General features: G+C 38.7%; 1 protein-coding gene across 6 annotated transcripts in view; it reads left to right on the top strand.

Moving 5' to 3' along the window:
* The window catches only part of Anapc1 (anaphase promoting complex subunit 1), a 97,001-nt gene that overhangs the window by 43,694 nt on the left and 37,711 nt on the right, over nt 1–15,596 (top strand). For all 6 annotated transcript variants that reach the window (XM_048810378.1, XM_015499756.2, XM_048810376.1 and 3 more), the window contains 9 exons: nt 715–902; nt 4,087–4,161; nt 4,704–4,972; nt 6,063–6,154; nt 6,887–7,035; nt 11,571–11,649; nt 11,997–12,033; nt 12,126–12,196; nt 14,451–14,629. In XM_048810378.1, coding sequence (XP_048666335.1) covers nt 715–902; nt 4,087–4,161; nt 4,704–4,972; nt 6,063–6,154; nt 6,887–7,035; nt 11,571–11,649; nt 11,997–12,033; nt 12,126–12,196; nt 14,451–14,629 — 1,139 coding nt within the window. The remainder of the gene's footprint in view (nt 1–714; nt 903–4,086; nt 4,162–4,703; nt 4,973–6,062; nt 6,155–6,886; nt 7,036–11,570; nt 11,650–11,996; nt 12,034–12,125; nt 12,197–14,450; nt 14,630–15,596) is intronic.

Genomic DNA, 15,596 nt, shown 5'->3' with positions numbered 1-15,596 from the left:
CCCCCCCCCAAAAAAAAAAAAAAGAAAAAAGAAAAAAAGAATGCCTTTGTGATATAAGAAAGTTCACACATGTATTAGTTTTAGACTCTAGCTGCTAAAGCAAAACCTCTTGCAGGATCTGGGTTACACTTACTGTGGATTCAACTGTGATATCCTTGGTTATTTGGTTTTCTAACATTTTTTGTTATCAGAAATAAAAGTACAAAGCTTTGGTTGACAGGAAACTCATTTAGACCTTTTTTTTAATGCTAACTAAGCATTGCTGTTTGTGGGTGTGTATATTAAATAAATATATATCTACTAAAATATTTAAGCAATATTTCATATAAGTATATTTTTCACAGAGTAACTTTAGTTTATTGTCCAAGCTAGGACATTTTTGAGTGAAAAGGGGAGCAGTTATTAATTGTTGGCAGTGGATGGAAATCAGTGTTGTCCCAGGTGAGCTGGACTGTTGCTCAACTACCTTCTGATCCAGAGTTAATGACCCAATGGCTGCCCTCAGACCTCTAGCAAGCCCTATTTTATTTATTAGCTGACTGAAGTTTCAGATGATTGACACAGTAATGTGTGTATCCTTTGGGCTCTTGAGTGACAGTTCTCTTTTCATAGTAATTGACCTTCCCATTATAGTAATTTAAAAACTTTATTATTGAAAGGTAGGAAGAAGTGCATACATACAAAGCATATTAAAATTAATCTTTGTTTTAATAGTACAAACATGTGTGCATGCAATTAAGTTCGTCCTGCCCAAAGAAATAGCAGTTCAGATGCTTGTCAAGTGGTACAATGTCCACAGTGCACCAGGAGGACCCAGTTATCACTCCGAGTGGAATATATTTGTGATTTGTCTCATGAACATGATGGGTTATAACACGGACCGCTTAGCGTGGACCCGTAATGTAAGTAAATTCAATTGTTTTCTTCATGAACTTTTCTATTATCAGTGTAATGTTTGCATAATTGGCAATGTAACATTTAGAATAAATAGCAGACAGATTTAAAAATAGGTGTACCTTATAAAATATTGGACTAATGCCAAGGCTTATTGTGTTTATGTGTTGTAAATCAAACATCACTTAATACTTAGTAATTATGATCACTAGTAAAATGTTATTGAGTTTATAATGTGTTAAAGCACATTTGACTATTTCTCATTTCATTTTAAAATGCCTGCTTGTTATGTTAGGATTAGTAGTAGTCTTGGTTTTGTTAGTCAAGCAGCTAAATCATAGAGAGATGACAGACCTGTGATTTGTTCAAAGCCGGGACTAGGCTGTGCTTCTGACTCTTGGCTTAATGTTCTTTTCTGAAGGCAAGACTGTCTTTACACATGCACTTGAGGAGGAGGGTTGATTTCTGGGGGATTGGCAGTCTTGGCCTGAGTATTGACCCCACTATGGGCATAAGACTGGATGCCTCACCTCTCACTGGGATTGGTCTTAGGCTCTTTGTAGGTATTTGAGAACCCTTCAGTGTGGTACCTTTAGTATGGGCGTTTCCTTCCACTTGAGATTACTCCCAGGATAGCCCTGCCCGGGTCACTCTGAAGAAGTCACTTTAGAGCACACTTACCTTGGTTCAGGCCAGTTAGCTGTGTCCAACTATACATTTTAGCCTTGGGCTAGCAAACCCATTAAAAAAATCATGTGCTTATTGAGGAAAATTTGGAATATGAAGGAATTAAGAAGAAAATAATTATATTTTGTTACTCAGAAATAACCACTCTAGGGGCTGAGATTGTGGCCAGTGGTAGCACACTTGCCTAGCATGTGTGAGGCACTGGGTTTGATTCTCAGCACCACATATAAACAAATAAATGAATAAAGGTCCATCAATAACTAATAAAAAAAAAAAGAAAGAAATAGCCACTCTAAACATTTTGATGTTGGTTGTTAGATTAAATGCTGTAAGTGGAAATTTCCCACATCTTTAAAAATCGTTCACAAAAGTCCCTTCATTTATATTTAGTTATGATAATGTGGTTTTATCGTAACTAAGAGCTAGAAGTTAAGCATTATTGAGTCCTTTTTTTCTTATTATGAGTAATTTGGACGCATCATTTTCCACATAAATCTATACCCACACCCCTAGGGATTTCTTAGAGAACGTCCACTCGGTGTTCTTGCCGGGGTCAGCCAGGCACCTGTTCTGCCTTGTTGGTTATGTGTGTTGGTGAACCTTTGCCAGCTTCCTTTGAGATTTTGTCTGATTTCTGTGTAAGTAACTGTGAAGTTTTTTTCTCAGATTTGCAGTCATTTATAATTCTTAGGTTTTGATCTGCAGTTCATTTCCTTTGCCTGTGTTTGTCTCTGCTCAGCCCAGCAGCCAAATCAGTCCTGTCTGATGAGGTTAGGTCATGCTAGTCACTCTGCCAGAATTCTCCAGTGGCTTCCCATCTCGTTCAGAATAAAAGCCAGAGGCCTACAAGTTGCCCTCTGACTCAGCCCTCTCTTACCTCCCTGTCTCCTCCTTTCTTATCTCTGCCCGGCGTACATTATCCCAGCCACACTAACCTCCCTTCTGTTCTCTGAGCATTCCCCTATGTTCTACCTCAGGCTCTTTGAACTTGTAGTTACTGCTACAGAAAATGCCTCCCCGAGGCAAGACGCTCAGGTCTTTATTAGATGGCACCTCACTGTGGCCATGCTGGCTACTCCATGTACAATTGCACCCCCTCCATTTGCCTGGGAGCAGCTAAATATACTATATATTTAACTTATTTATTTTTTGTGTGTCCCTTCTCCCTCCACTGGAGTATAAATTCTAGAGAGGTGAAGGTTTTTGTGTAGCTTTGCTTACTGCTCTCTCCCCAGGGCCCATGGTAGTGGCATGGCTGGATGCTCAATGAAATTTGTTGAATTGATGTCCTGGATACTGTTGTTAAGAGTTTATGTTTGGGGGCTGGGGATGTGGCTCAAGCGGTAGTGCACTCGCCTGGCATGCGTGCGGCCCGGGTTCGATCCTCAGCACCACATACAAAGAAAGATGTTGTGTCCGCCGAAAACTAAAAAATAAATATTAAAAAAATTCTCTTAAAAAAGAAAAGAGTTTATGTTTGTTGTGGCATATGAAAATACTGCCCTTTGCAATTTACTTCAAAATTATCTTACTGTGAAAAAACGTACAGTTTTCTTTTATTCTCAGCAATTGTGGTAAAACTGCCTACCTTATCCCCAATATTCCATACCTTATTACATAAGAAAAGATTAGAAAGATAATTCTACATTGTGAATGAATGCACTTCAGCTTTTTGTCATTTTAAATGTGAAAATTGTTGAAAAGAAATTATTTTTATAGAGTGGTGCCCCAGTGTGTGGCAGAGAACTAGTTCTCCCCACATTCCCCTATTGTGGGAGGACTGGGCGTTGCCCGTTTTCTTGTGTAAAGAAGGACGTGGCTCTCTGACTGACTTATTGCATGATGGTGTCAAAAAAGGAAGAGGAAAATTGAAAATTATTGTTGCTGTTTTTTCAAATAGATGTAGTCTTAGTATGTGCCAAGGCTGGCCCGAACTCCTGGGCTCCAATGGTCCTCCTGCCCAGCCTCCTGAGTAGCTGGGATCACAGGTGCACACCAAGTGGCTGTGACATGTATTTATAGGACTGCAGAGTTAAACCCTGTCCTCTTTTGTTCTCAGAGTCAGAGCTCAGGATAAAGAGGTCCTCCTTGGCGAGTGGTTTTCATCTTGCTTTGTTCACTTTGCCCTCGCTGGGGCGGAGCGTGCAGCCTTCTGCCAGTGCCTCATTTTGTAATTTTGGCCTGTCCTCCCTGGGGATGTACCTGGAGCGCTTGCTGTACTGCAGGTGTGATGGGTCTGTCATCACACGAGTGGGAGAGGAGAGGACATGGCATTGAGTGCTGCCAGCCCAGGCGCTGCACTCGGTGCTGCCGCATGTGATGGATCTCAGCTTCACTAGGACCTAGGACAAAGATAATTGTACCATAATTTTCCATGTGGAAAAATGAGTTTTGGTGGCTTTCCTCAGTTTTAATAAATAGCAGAACTGATTCTGAATCTTTTAAATTGGTTAGTTGACTAATATGTTTATGATTTTTGTCTTCTCTTTTGGGGCTGTTTTCTAGTTTGACTTTGAAGGGTCACTTTCTCCAGTCATTGCACCCAAAAAAGCAAGGCCTTCTGAGACTGGATCTGATGATGTAAGCATTATTATTTCTTTCTAATATAAAGTAATCAGTGGATGATCGTACTGGTTTCCCACTTCTGTGGTATTCCTATTTGTCTGTATTTCCAGCATATTTTGCTTAGTTTATTTTAATAATGAATAATAGTTATTTAGAAGAGAAGGATTTGTTCTGTTTCTGGTGGTCATTTATTTACTTTTCCTCATTCACCATCTAAACATGTGTATTGATGTGTGATTTCAGTGTGAACTTACAGATATTTTATTGTCAGTGTTTTACTGGTCACCTAAAGTGATCACTTCCCTTTTTATGCATTAGTTCTCTAACTGGACTCTTAAATACACCAGATTCCATGTTGTCTGGAAATGGTGTGGCTGTTTTGTAGTTGTTCTCCTTTCTTAGTGCTGTGATGTTTTAAAAGTTTTTTTTCTTATTTCTATATTGACCTATGTGAAGATGAAACTTGAATTTTTTGAAGTGGATGTGGTTTTCTTTTTTAATAATGACATTATAAAAAGACATCATTGTATTAACAATATTCTTTTTATTTTTCTTAGGACTGGGAATATTTAGTAAATTCAGACTACCACCAGAATGTTGAGTCTCATCTTTTGAACAGATCTTTATGTTTGAGTTCTTTGGAAGGTTCAAGAGTGAAGGATGAAGATTTCTCACAGAACCTCAGTCTGGATTCTTCTACCCTTCTCTTTCCTCATATACCTGCAATTTTTTTTGTTCTTCACCTGGTCTATGAGGAGCTTAAATTGAATACCCTAATGGGTGAAGGAATTTGTTCCCTAGTTGAACTTCTTGTTCAGTTGGCAAGGTAAATATTGTTTGTGTGTTAGAAACAGCCTTGAGGTCCTTAGGTGACTTATTTTCTACGTTACCATTAGGAACCTTGTTAAGTTTCTGAAATTTACCTTCTTAGGCAACTAGAGCATTTTCTGTAAACCATAGAATTGTGTGAAGATACTGGTTGAGTAAGTGCCTATGGACCATAGTGGGATTTTTAGTTTTTGTCACAAGATCAGCAGAAAATCACAAGAAAATGGAGATGACCATTTTTGAGAGTAGGTGTCCTTCCTGTTACAGTGAGGAAGAAACTGTCAAATGTTTGTCAGCCGTGGGCTCTTTGTGCAGGTTTAGCTTGTTGCAGTCCAGGGCCTTTCGTGAGTTTCAGGCACTCCTAGTGGACCCAGGTGGCTCTCCTAGTAGATTTCAGCAGACTTTGTGGCTCCTTGTGTTTGGCTCTGAATTCCAAAGGTCACACTTGGGTGTTGTTTGAGCCCTTTTGACCCTTAGAGAGAAGGTAAAATTGATATTTCCACCTTAGAGTTAAAGAATATAGCACATTTGCTGCTTTGTATGATCTTCTTTGAGATCATGAAATTTTTTTTCTGAGATGTGACAGTTTTAATTGCTGTCAGTTTCACTTATAACAAATCATTATTGTCATGAAAATTCTTTTGTAATTAATTAATTCCCAAACCCCAATCATGCTCTCTGAAATCAGTGGCATTTTTATAGTGTTTGACAATTTATAAGGTATTTTTTCACATACGTTCTTATTTAATTGTCAGAGCCTTGGAGTATGTTAGCTAGTGTTTCCCACTGTGTAGGAGAAAACTCTGAAGTTTGTGGAGATGATGTGGTGGAGGTCACACAGCTGTCCCAGAGGGGCAGGAGCCTGGAGTGGTGTTCTGTAGTTTCGCCTCCATGAAATGTACCTAGCAAAAGGGGCTTGTGTTGCATTGTCACTCTGGGTGCCTCAGAGCCCAGAAACACTGAGACTCTAAATTGGATTATCTTCTGTGGCATAAGCACATTTTTAAATTGAAAATTTCCACTGATGAATTCTAACTCCGTAGGGGGAAAGTGCTGTACCTTCTTCTATATATTTGCTTATGTTTTAGGGACTTACAGTTGGGGCCCTATGTCGATCATTACTACAGAGACTATCCCATGCTTGTCAACACTACTGGACAGGTGTGCACAATTGATCAAGGTAAGCGTTGGTGCCAGTAAAGATGCTCTGAACTGTGTGGTGGCGTTTGCTTGTGTCTTTCTCAGTGAATGGCAGAGGATGTATTTCTTACCACCAGCCCAGGGCCATGACTTTTCACCAGGCAGACTTTAATTTGTAGTATTCAATCCCTGACTGGTCATAAGTCATAACCTCTTCAGCATATAAGGAAAACTTCACCCTCCCTATGGGGTCTGAATGGCGGAAACTTGGAGAGTTTCTGGTACTTGGGATGCTCCAACCTGGACCTGTGTTATCCTACTAGTAGCCACTAGCCATGTTATTTGAATTTAATAATAAAAATACATACAAACGTATGTGTGTATATATATGTATAAGCTGCACTAGCCATGCTTCAAATACTCACATTGGGCTGGTGCCCATCATGTTGGACAGCAAGATGAAAATGTCCTACATTATCACCTTGAGCTAATGGGACTTAGCAGGGCCTCAATTCTTAGATTAGAGGTGGATCCTTGATATCTCTTGTGTTTTCTCACCTTTAGGGTTAGGCCAAAAAGTTTTAGTTAGACATTTTTATATAGTATAGTAAGGTAGTCACTTGTTTACTGTGACAGAAAACATGAGGCATTTTGGAGAACATGGAGAAATGTTGTTTCAAGATGACATGTACTGTTGATTGTTTTTCTTTTAGAGTAAAGTAGTATTGTCTTAATGTATTCTTGTATTATATTTATTTATTTAATTTTAAAGGTCAAACAGGATTTATGCATCATCCATCATTTTTCACTTCTGAACCACCAAGTATCTACCAGTGGGTGAGCTCTTGTCTGAAGGGCGAGGGAATGCCCCCCTACCCGTACCTTCCTGGAATCTGTGAACGAAGCAGACTTGTTGTCTTGGTATGTATGTAGAGTGCTGCCTGTCTTGTTGGATTGTTTTTTTTTTTTTCTTTTAAATTAAATTTAAAAATTACATAGTAAAATGAACTTTTTCTTCCTGTGTACAGTTTTTGAATTTTAGCATATCATTACCATTGTCATCAGGGTAGAGAATGTTTGCACCAGTCCCCCAAAAGTTCCCTCACAGTATTTTTCTTTCTGGAGATGGCATCTTGCTATGTTGGCCATGCTGCATTGGACTGGCGATTCCTCTGCATCAGCCTCCTGAGCAGCTGAGATCAGACACACACCACCTCACCCCGCTTTCCTCGTGATTTTGAGATCATTCAAGTCATCACCTTTATCACCAGTTATTGCATTGTCACCATTGTCGCACTCTTGCTGATTTGCAGCCTGTCATGTTGCTGTACCTCGGTTTTCTCTTGAGGATAGTTGGATTGGTTCCAGTTGTTAGCAATTGTAAGTACAGTTGCTGTGAGCTGTCACGTAGAGCCTTTTGGGTGAGTGTAAGTTTTCATTTCTTTAGGGTAGGTCCCTAGGAGTGGGACTGATGGGTCATAGAGTAAGTGTATTCTTGTGGTTTTTTTTAAAAAACTGTCAACTGTTTTCCAGAGTGGCTATTCACGTCAAATTCCCACCAGCAGCATTTATGAGACTATTTCTTTGACTCTTGTCAGTATTTGCTATTGTCCCTGTTTTTAGTTTTTGTCATTCTAATAGCTGTGTAGTGTTGTCTCTCTTTCTCTCTCTCCTTTTTTTTTTTTTTGCCTTCCTTTAATGGATGTCATGATATTTTGAATTTTAGATGTGAGATTTTTATTTTTTGCAGATACTTTCTCACTTGTCTTGTCTCATCATTCTCTTAATGCTTTTTCCCCACAAAAAAATGTTAAAGCCATTTTACCAGGTTTTTTTTTTTTTTTTTGTTTTTGTTTTTTGCATGGGGTTGGAGAGATATTGCTTTTGGTATTATACCTAAGAATTTTTAAATTTGAGTTCAGGCCCTGAAGAAGTGTTTTCTTATGGAGTTTTTTGAGGTTCATATTTTACATTTAGATCTCTAATTTCTTGTGTTAATTTTATATAAGGTGTGACGTTTGGGTCAAGGTGTTCATTATCTTTTTGGATATCCAGTTCTTGGACACCATTTGTTGAATGACACCATTTTTGTACTTTCATCAAAAATTAGTTGGCCTCGTCCTGTACTTCTTTTTCTAGATCATTGATCTCTGTGACTGTCCACACTGCCTTGATTATTGTAGCTTTGTAGTTAGCCTTGAAATTGGTTATTACTACTCCTATTACTCTTTTTAAAAAATTATCTTTACCATTTCAGGTTTTTTTTTAAACTTTTGCATATTATTCTTATAATTGCCTTATCTATAGTTACAAAAAAATTCTGTGAACACTTTTTTTAAGGAAATACATCTTTGTTTATTTTTAGAGTTTAGTTTATTTTGAATAGTTAATAAACGTTAACCTCAAACCTTCATTTAGAACCGGAAGGCATTGATGCAAGTGAGTCTTTGGCATGTGTCCTTCTGTTCCTGAAGCTGCAGCAGCTTGCTAAGGGAGGGCCCAGGTGGACCTATGTTGGGGGGTCATCTGAGCTTAAAGGGAACCATGTACTTTTGTTCCCTCTCCCAAATTAGCAGACTGCAAATGTCCTGGCACCCTCCCTACCCTTTTCTTTTACGTTCTTGAAAAGTGCTTCCCAAGCCTATGTGTAGACTGTTTTTTTTTTTTTTTTAATAGCATTGGCTAAATATGCATATCATTTTAACCATTTTTAAGTGTACAGTTTAGTGGCATTAAATATGTTCACATTGTTATGTAATCAACAGCACCCATACCCAGAATTTTTTTATCCTGCCTAAAGTAAATTAGGTAACTGTCATACAATAGCTTCCCCTTCCCACTCTTCTCAGTCCCTGGTGACCTCCTTTCTGTTTCTGTGAATTTTTCTGTTTGTCCTTTTTTTTTCTGGCTTATTTCACTTAGCATATTGTTTTTTAGGTTCATCTGTGTTCTAGCATGAACTAAATTACATTCCTCTTTAGGCTGAGTAGTATTCTGTTGCATAGAGGTACCACAGTTCATGTTTTCTTCTGCAGATAGCCACTTGGGTAGTGTAGACACTTGGGTAGTGTCTGCCTTTTGGCTATTTGGCTAATGCTGCACTGAGCCAGGGATATACAAGTGTCTGTTCAAGTCTGTGCCTTCAGTTTTCAGGATGTACCCCTGGGAGTGGAGCTGCTGGGTCAGGAGAGTAAAATGTTTGACTTCTTTACAGTGGCTCTGTGTGTGTGTGTGTGTGTGTGTGTGTGTGTATATTAGTTGTAGGTGGACACAATATCTTTATTTTTATGTGGTGCTGAGGATCAAACCCGGTGCCTCACACATGCGAGGCAGGTGCTGTACCACTGAGGTACAGCACCAGCCCACAGGGGCTGCACTTTTTATATTTTCACCAGCAATGCAGGAGGGAGGGGTCTAATTTACCCACATGCTTGCCAATCCATAATTTCCACCTGTTTTTTTAAAATTGCAGCCATCCTCCTAGGTGTGAAATGGTGTCCCATTGTAGTTCCCTAGTGACTGGTGATATTGAGCATATTTTCATGTGCTTTTTCTAATTTATAGATCTTCTTTGAAGAAGTGTCTGTTTAAGTCCTTTGACCATTTATTTTTTTAGTTGGATCTGGACACAATATCCTTATTTATTTATTTTTTATGTAGTGCTGAGGATGGAACCCAATGCCTCACACTTGCAAGGCAGGCACTCTGCCCCTGAGCTACAGCCCCAGCCCTCCTTTGACCACTTCTGAGTTGTGTTTTTGTTGTTGTGGAGTTCTTACATGCTGGATGTGATCCCAGTCCCATTCTCCATCTGCAGGTGTGCTGTTGTCCTGGCGGTTGTCCTTTTCCGGTGTTCTCGGTGCTCAGCTTGCCTCTCTGGGCTTCCATCTTCACATTGTTTGTACTCCTGGCATTACTACCTAACTTGCCAGCTCACAGACCCATGACATTTTAAATAAGAATATTAAAAAATATATCGACAGTTTTTATTGATGGGCTTTGACTTTGTCATGAGTTTATTTGCTTTAGTGTTTTTGATTCGATGTTTGGGTGAGGAGATATTTGCAATAACTTGTACAAGACCCTTCCAGCTTGTGGCTCTTGGTTATCGAGTCTCACCGTGGAGATGGTGGAGTCCGTTTACCATCTATTGAGATGAGGGAAGGGAAAGGAAGGAAGTAATCTAATTTTATCAGGAGTCTTTGTCTTCAAGGAACTTTGTTTTATCATTTAATACACCTGATTTATCTCTACTTTGATATTTTTGAATAATGTAATCTCAGCTAAAAAAACAGATTAAAAAATATACTTTTATCATAGGCTAAATATTCTATACTTTAAAGTGATCCCCCCCCACCCCCCCCCATATCTTATGTTCCTTTTCTCCTTAAAGCAAATACTGATATAGCTCTTTGAGGTTTAGAGTGACAGTGTGGAGATTCTTAGTGAGTAGATGTATTTTGGCCCAGTAGTTAATCCAAAATGGATTTGAGGTAATTAAATTTTAAAAATCTGTGTGTTGTAATACATTGACTTGACAAAGCAGTATAAACCTTCTTTGTTTCTTCTGTTTTTTTTTTTTTTTTTTTTTGGTGAGCAGAGGCCTTATATATTAAATAATTACCTTCCTCTAGAGGATGACCTTGATTATTTGAATTAGTATGCAAATTTATTTGAGTACTGTTTATAAGTAAATATAATGTTTTAATGTTGAAGCCTAGATGAGATACTTCTAGATGCTTATTAAATATGACTAGAGTTATCTGTTCAGATGACTTGGAACAGGTGTTGGGGAGAATTTGGAACAACTGAACCCTTGTACTTTGTTGATGGGACAGCAAAAATGGTGCAGCATTTTGGAAAACTGGCAGTTTCTTTTAAAGTTTAACCTGTACATACCACAATACAAAGCAGTCCTACTTTTGGGTATTTACCTCTGTATGAGAAATGAAAACATGTGCTTGCACTTAATCGAATACTTAAAGCAGTTTTTCTCATATCTGTTATGAACTGGAAACAACCCAAGTGTCCCTTGGTTTTCAGTAGGTAAGCAGAGTTTGGTGTATCTGTATAATGGCATACTCCTTAGCAGCGACAGGAGCAAACCACTGACACAGTAACGTGTTTGTGTGCCATCTTGCCCACGTGGGGCCCAGAGGACCACGTGGACTATGATCCCTTCTATATCATGTGGTAGGGCGGACAGGACTGTGGGGCAAGGAACAGCTGAGCAGTTTCCCGGGAAGGTGTAGTTGACAAGAAGGGGCAGAAGGAGCGTTCTGGTGTGGTGCAGATATTCCATATTGTGAGTCAGATTGGCGCTGTGGTTGTATAACATCTGTTCAAACTTATAGCGTTGCACACCTGAAATGGATGAATTTCCTACCTTATGATTTTTCCTAATTATATTTCAGTGGTTTAAAAAAATAACCGTTTCTTGTTTTTTTTTAATACAGAGTGTTGCACTCTACATCCTTGGTGATGAGAGCTCTGTTTCTGAGGAGGCCTCGCAATATTTATCCAAAATAACTTTAGGTAAGTTGGTATAAAACAGGCCTATGAAAATAAACTTTTATAAATGTGAATATTGGAATTGAAATAAAATGTTCATAAGCATTTGCTTTAGAGGCTAGGCTGTCTTGCCTCTGGTACTTTTCTAGTTTATATTCCATAAGTGATTTTTCAGATACCAGAATTACTTCGAATCTGGCAAATCTTTTATTTTCAGTGTGTCTAAAAAGGACTATGTTAGCCTCAAGGAAGACATTAAACTTTGGCTTTGCCATAGTACTGTGCATTTTATTATTTTATGAGTGGTTTGTTTGTGAATTCTCATTTCCAGAATGATTATCAAAATAAAATTTTATTTTATTGTCTTTTAGCTCCCCAAAAGTCACAAGTGGACCAAGAAGAAAACAGGTTTTTTATTCTGTTTGAACTTTTGTGTTTAAATTTAAAACAGTATTGTTTTACTGTTCTATTTAATAACTTGGCTTTTTCTTCTCTTACAGTTTTAGTTTCCGTCATGCTACATCAGTTTCTAGCTTAGCTGAAAAGTTAGTTGTCTGGATGACAAGTGTAGGTAAGAACCCCGCTGTTACCCCCCTGACTGATCCTGCATCCCCCAAGCCTGCTGGGACTGGGGCAGGAGGGAGGGGCTCTGGCTTTAGGGCAGGTCTTGGATTGTGATTGCGCTTCTACAGGCCTGCTTCCTTTGCTGGTGATTTCACCATCTCTGCGTCAGAATAACTGGGGGACCTGCTTTTTATCATCAGTGCCTTGAAGTCCTCATTATTCACTGTGGGCCAGTTGAGGCTGTATCTATGGAAACTTCAACCACTGTTCGTTCAAACTTGAAGCCTTGTGATACTCTGGTATCAGAAATAGGTATTTCTGGCAAAGTCTGAAATTAATTGTATAAATGGTATAGAGAATGCTTTTGAAGGATGAAGGCTGAAGATTTTAGGTACCATGATGACATTCTCTGGAAAAGAGGAAAGAGTTCTGTATTTTCTGTTCCCCAAATCTGTGTTTCTAGGTTTTAAATTAACTAAAATACTAAAGAAGTGTTTTCAGAAACAATTGGAAAAAAACAAATTAATAATTGCTGATATGAGTATATGATTAAAAATATATGAGGGTGTCATATAGAGTTCTGTGTTAAAAAATAGTGCTTTAGTGAATTTTTCAGATGTTTCTGAAATCTTTTTATTTTTTTGGTTGTGCTGGAGATTGAATCCAGGGCCTTGTGCATGCAAGGAAAGGACTCTTACAACTGAGCTGTAGCCCTAGACTGATGTTTCTGAATTCATATCTGAACTATATTCTAAATGAAGTTTTCTGGTTTTGTTTTTTTTCCCAATATTGGAGATTGGACACAGGGCCATCCTTCCTGGTGGTTTTTTATATTTTTTCATTTTGAAAATGAAAATAATTGTTTTAGACTTTACATATAGGATACTTATGCCAGAAAATATTGGCTGAGTTCTGTCTGTATCATCTAATGTTTAGTGAAAGTGTTATTCTCATATAAGGAAACATTTTTCATTTCAATATTGATCAACTTTCTAAACCATGAATAATGCATAGCTTTATAAAATTTAGAAACTCACTATGAGAAAAGTAGTTTGCATTAGTCTGAGGATTCAAAAAATTAAATATGAAGTATGTTATAAAAGATTGTGAAATATGTATGTTTAATTTAGAGAATTAACCTGAAAGCAAGTATTGTTATCCTTATCATGAAGCTTTGATGGGAGGTAACATTGACGTGGAGTTGAGGGTCCTGCTTTCTGCTGCTGGGTGGAACCGTCCACACTTCACTACCCACCTACCTATCTGCTACCTTCCCCTGCTTTTCTTCATAGTTCTGTAGTTTTTTGCGAGAGCGGGGGCGGGGGCTGGTGGGCCCTGGGGATTGAACTCAGGGGCACTTGACCACTGAGCCACATCTCCAGCCCTATTTTGTATTTTATTTAGAGGCAGGGTCTCACTGAGTTGCTTAGCACCATGCTTTTGCGGAGGCTGGCTTTGAACTCGCAATTCTTCTGCCTCAGCTTCCCAAGCTGCTGGGATTACAGGCACGTGCCACCATGCCCGGCTTCTGCATTTTTATGTGTTGCTTTGTATGGTATGTTATTGAACCTTATGTAAATATGTAGATATGTGTGTTTTGTCTTTTTTCCTTCAGTCAACATTATTTCTCAAATATTCACCCATGCTAACTCCTGTAGCAGTGCCTGGAGTCATTCTATGGCAACATACAGTAGAACTTGGCCCTTCCCCCCATCCCTTTTTTGCCATAGTGACACAGTGTTGCTGTTGAGAATTTTTATACTTGTGTGTGGGTGCACAAGTCCTCTAGATTCTGTCTGGCTGTTGGTGGCCTAAACCGGGTGGACCTCACTACATTACTGGTTGTAAAGGCTGCGGGTGAGAATTCCTGGTGCTCGCTGGCACTTAGTATGGATTGACTTCAGGATTGTCAAGGAAGAGTGAGATCATATTTGCCAGTGGTTTCAATTGCATTACCCTGACCACTCTGTAGGCAGAGTGTCTCTTTTCATGTGTGTTGACCATTTGTGTTTCCTCTGCTGGGAAATGGCTTTGGTCCTTTGTGGTTTTCCTATTGGATTGTCTGTGTTTTTCCTCAGGCTTTTAGGCATTATCTTTGGTATCAAGTCAAGCCATTAGTGTAGGAGTAAGATGAATAAAATGAATTTCTTTTCTTCCTGTCAGGATAGAAGTGTATTATCCAGTCAGAGGATAAGTGGCAATTGGGAAAGTAGCAGTTCTGAATCACCACTGTCCCTTGTTCTCCCTTCCTTTCACCACAGGATTCACTCAGAGAGATTTGGAAACTCTTCCCTTTGGAGTTGCTCTTCCCATCAGAGACGCAATTTATCACTGTCGTGAGCAGCCAGCGTCAGACTGGCCAGAAGCTGTCTGTCTCTTGATTGGACGCCAGGATCTTTCCAAGCAGGCTTGTGAAGGAAACCTACCCAGAGGGAAATCTGTGAGTGGTAACATAGGGCAGTCAAAGTTCAGTTTTAGATTAAAAGAAAATCAAAGTAGAAATGTTTTTTAAAATTTTTTTTACATTTTTTTGCTGCAAATATATTTTTAATTTGTCTTTTACATGCCAGGTGGGGTTTATTATTAAATACATCTTATTGATTGTAAATTGGGCACTGGAGCAGGAGATTTTGTGGCTGTTCTGTCTTGCCTAGACCTTTTTACTTGAGTCAGGATAGGCACTGAATCAGTAGGTGATCACCATGACTGTTTCCCTGTTTGTACTCAAATTAGTCATTAGCCACTTCATGATTATTGTATAGGAAAAATGAGAACAAGTGTTTCCTGAACTTAGTTACTATATCACTTTTGTTTCTCATACTTTCTGATGTGTTGAATGTCCCTTTAAGTAGGTATAAATATATCTTTTAAATTAATAAAACTGAAGCCCAGGAAAAGATTTTTTTTCTTTACTAGAGTTGAGAAGATGTCTTAAGTTACCCTTCATGAAATATTGCCCTTCAGTCTTTTTTTTTTTTAAAGAGAGAGAGAGAGAGAGAGAATTTTGATATTTATTTTTTAGTTTTCGGTGGACACAACATCTTTCTTTGTATGTGGTGCTGAGGATCGAACCCGGGCCGCACGCATGCCAGGCGAGCGCACTACCGCTTGAGCCACATCCCCAGCCTGCCCTTCAGTCTTTATCTGCTTAAGAGTAGGTCCTAAGAAGCCTAGAAATGAAATATTTCTTTATATCCAATTATCTTTTATAATCAGCTTCTCTTAGAAATGAAACTTGTAGGTAGCTGTGGTTGTCAGCCATTCATTAATTATATCAAAATAGCTAGTAGGGAAGGTTTTGAATGTTCTTAACACAAAGAAATGATCATGATAGAAATGCTAGCTACTGATCATGCCACAGTGTGTATATGTATTGAAATGTCACATTAAACCCCTAAAATATGAAA

The sequence above is a fragment of the Marmota marmota genome, unplaced genomic scaffold, assembly GCF_001458135.2.
Source record: "Marmota marmota marmota unplaced genomic scaffold, marMar, whole genome shotgun sequence".
Lineage (NCBI taxonomy): Eukaryota > Metazoa > Chordata > Mammalia > Rodentia > Sciuridae > Marmota > Marmota marmota.
Note: the sequence above shows the minus strand (reverse complement) of the source record. Positions and strands in the feature narration are given on the sequence as shown.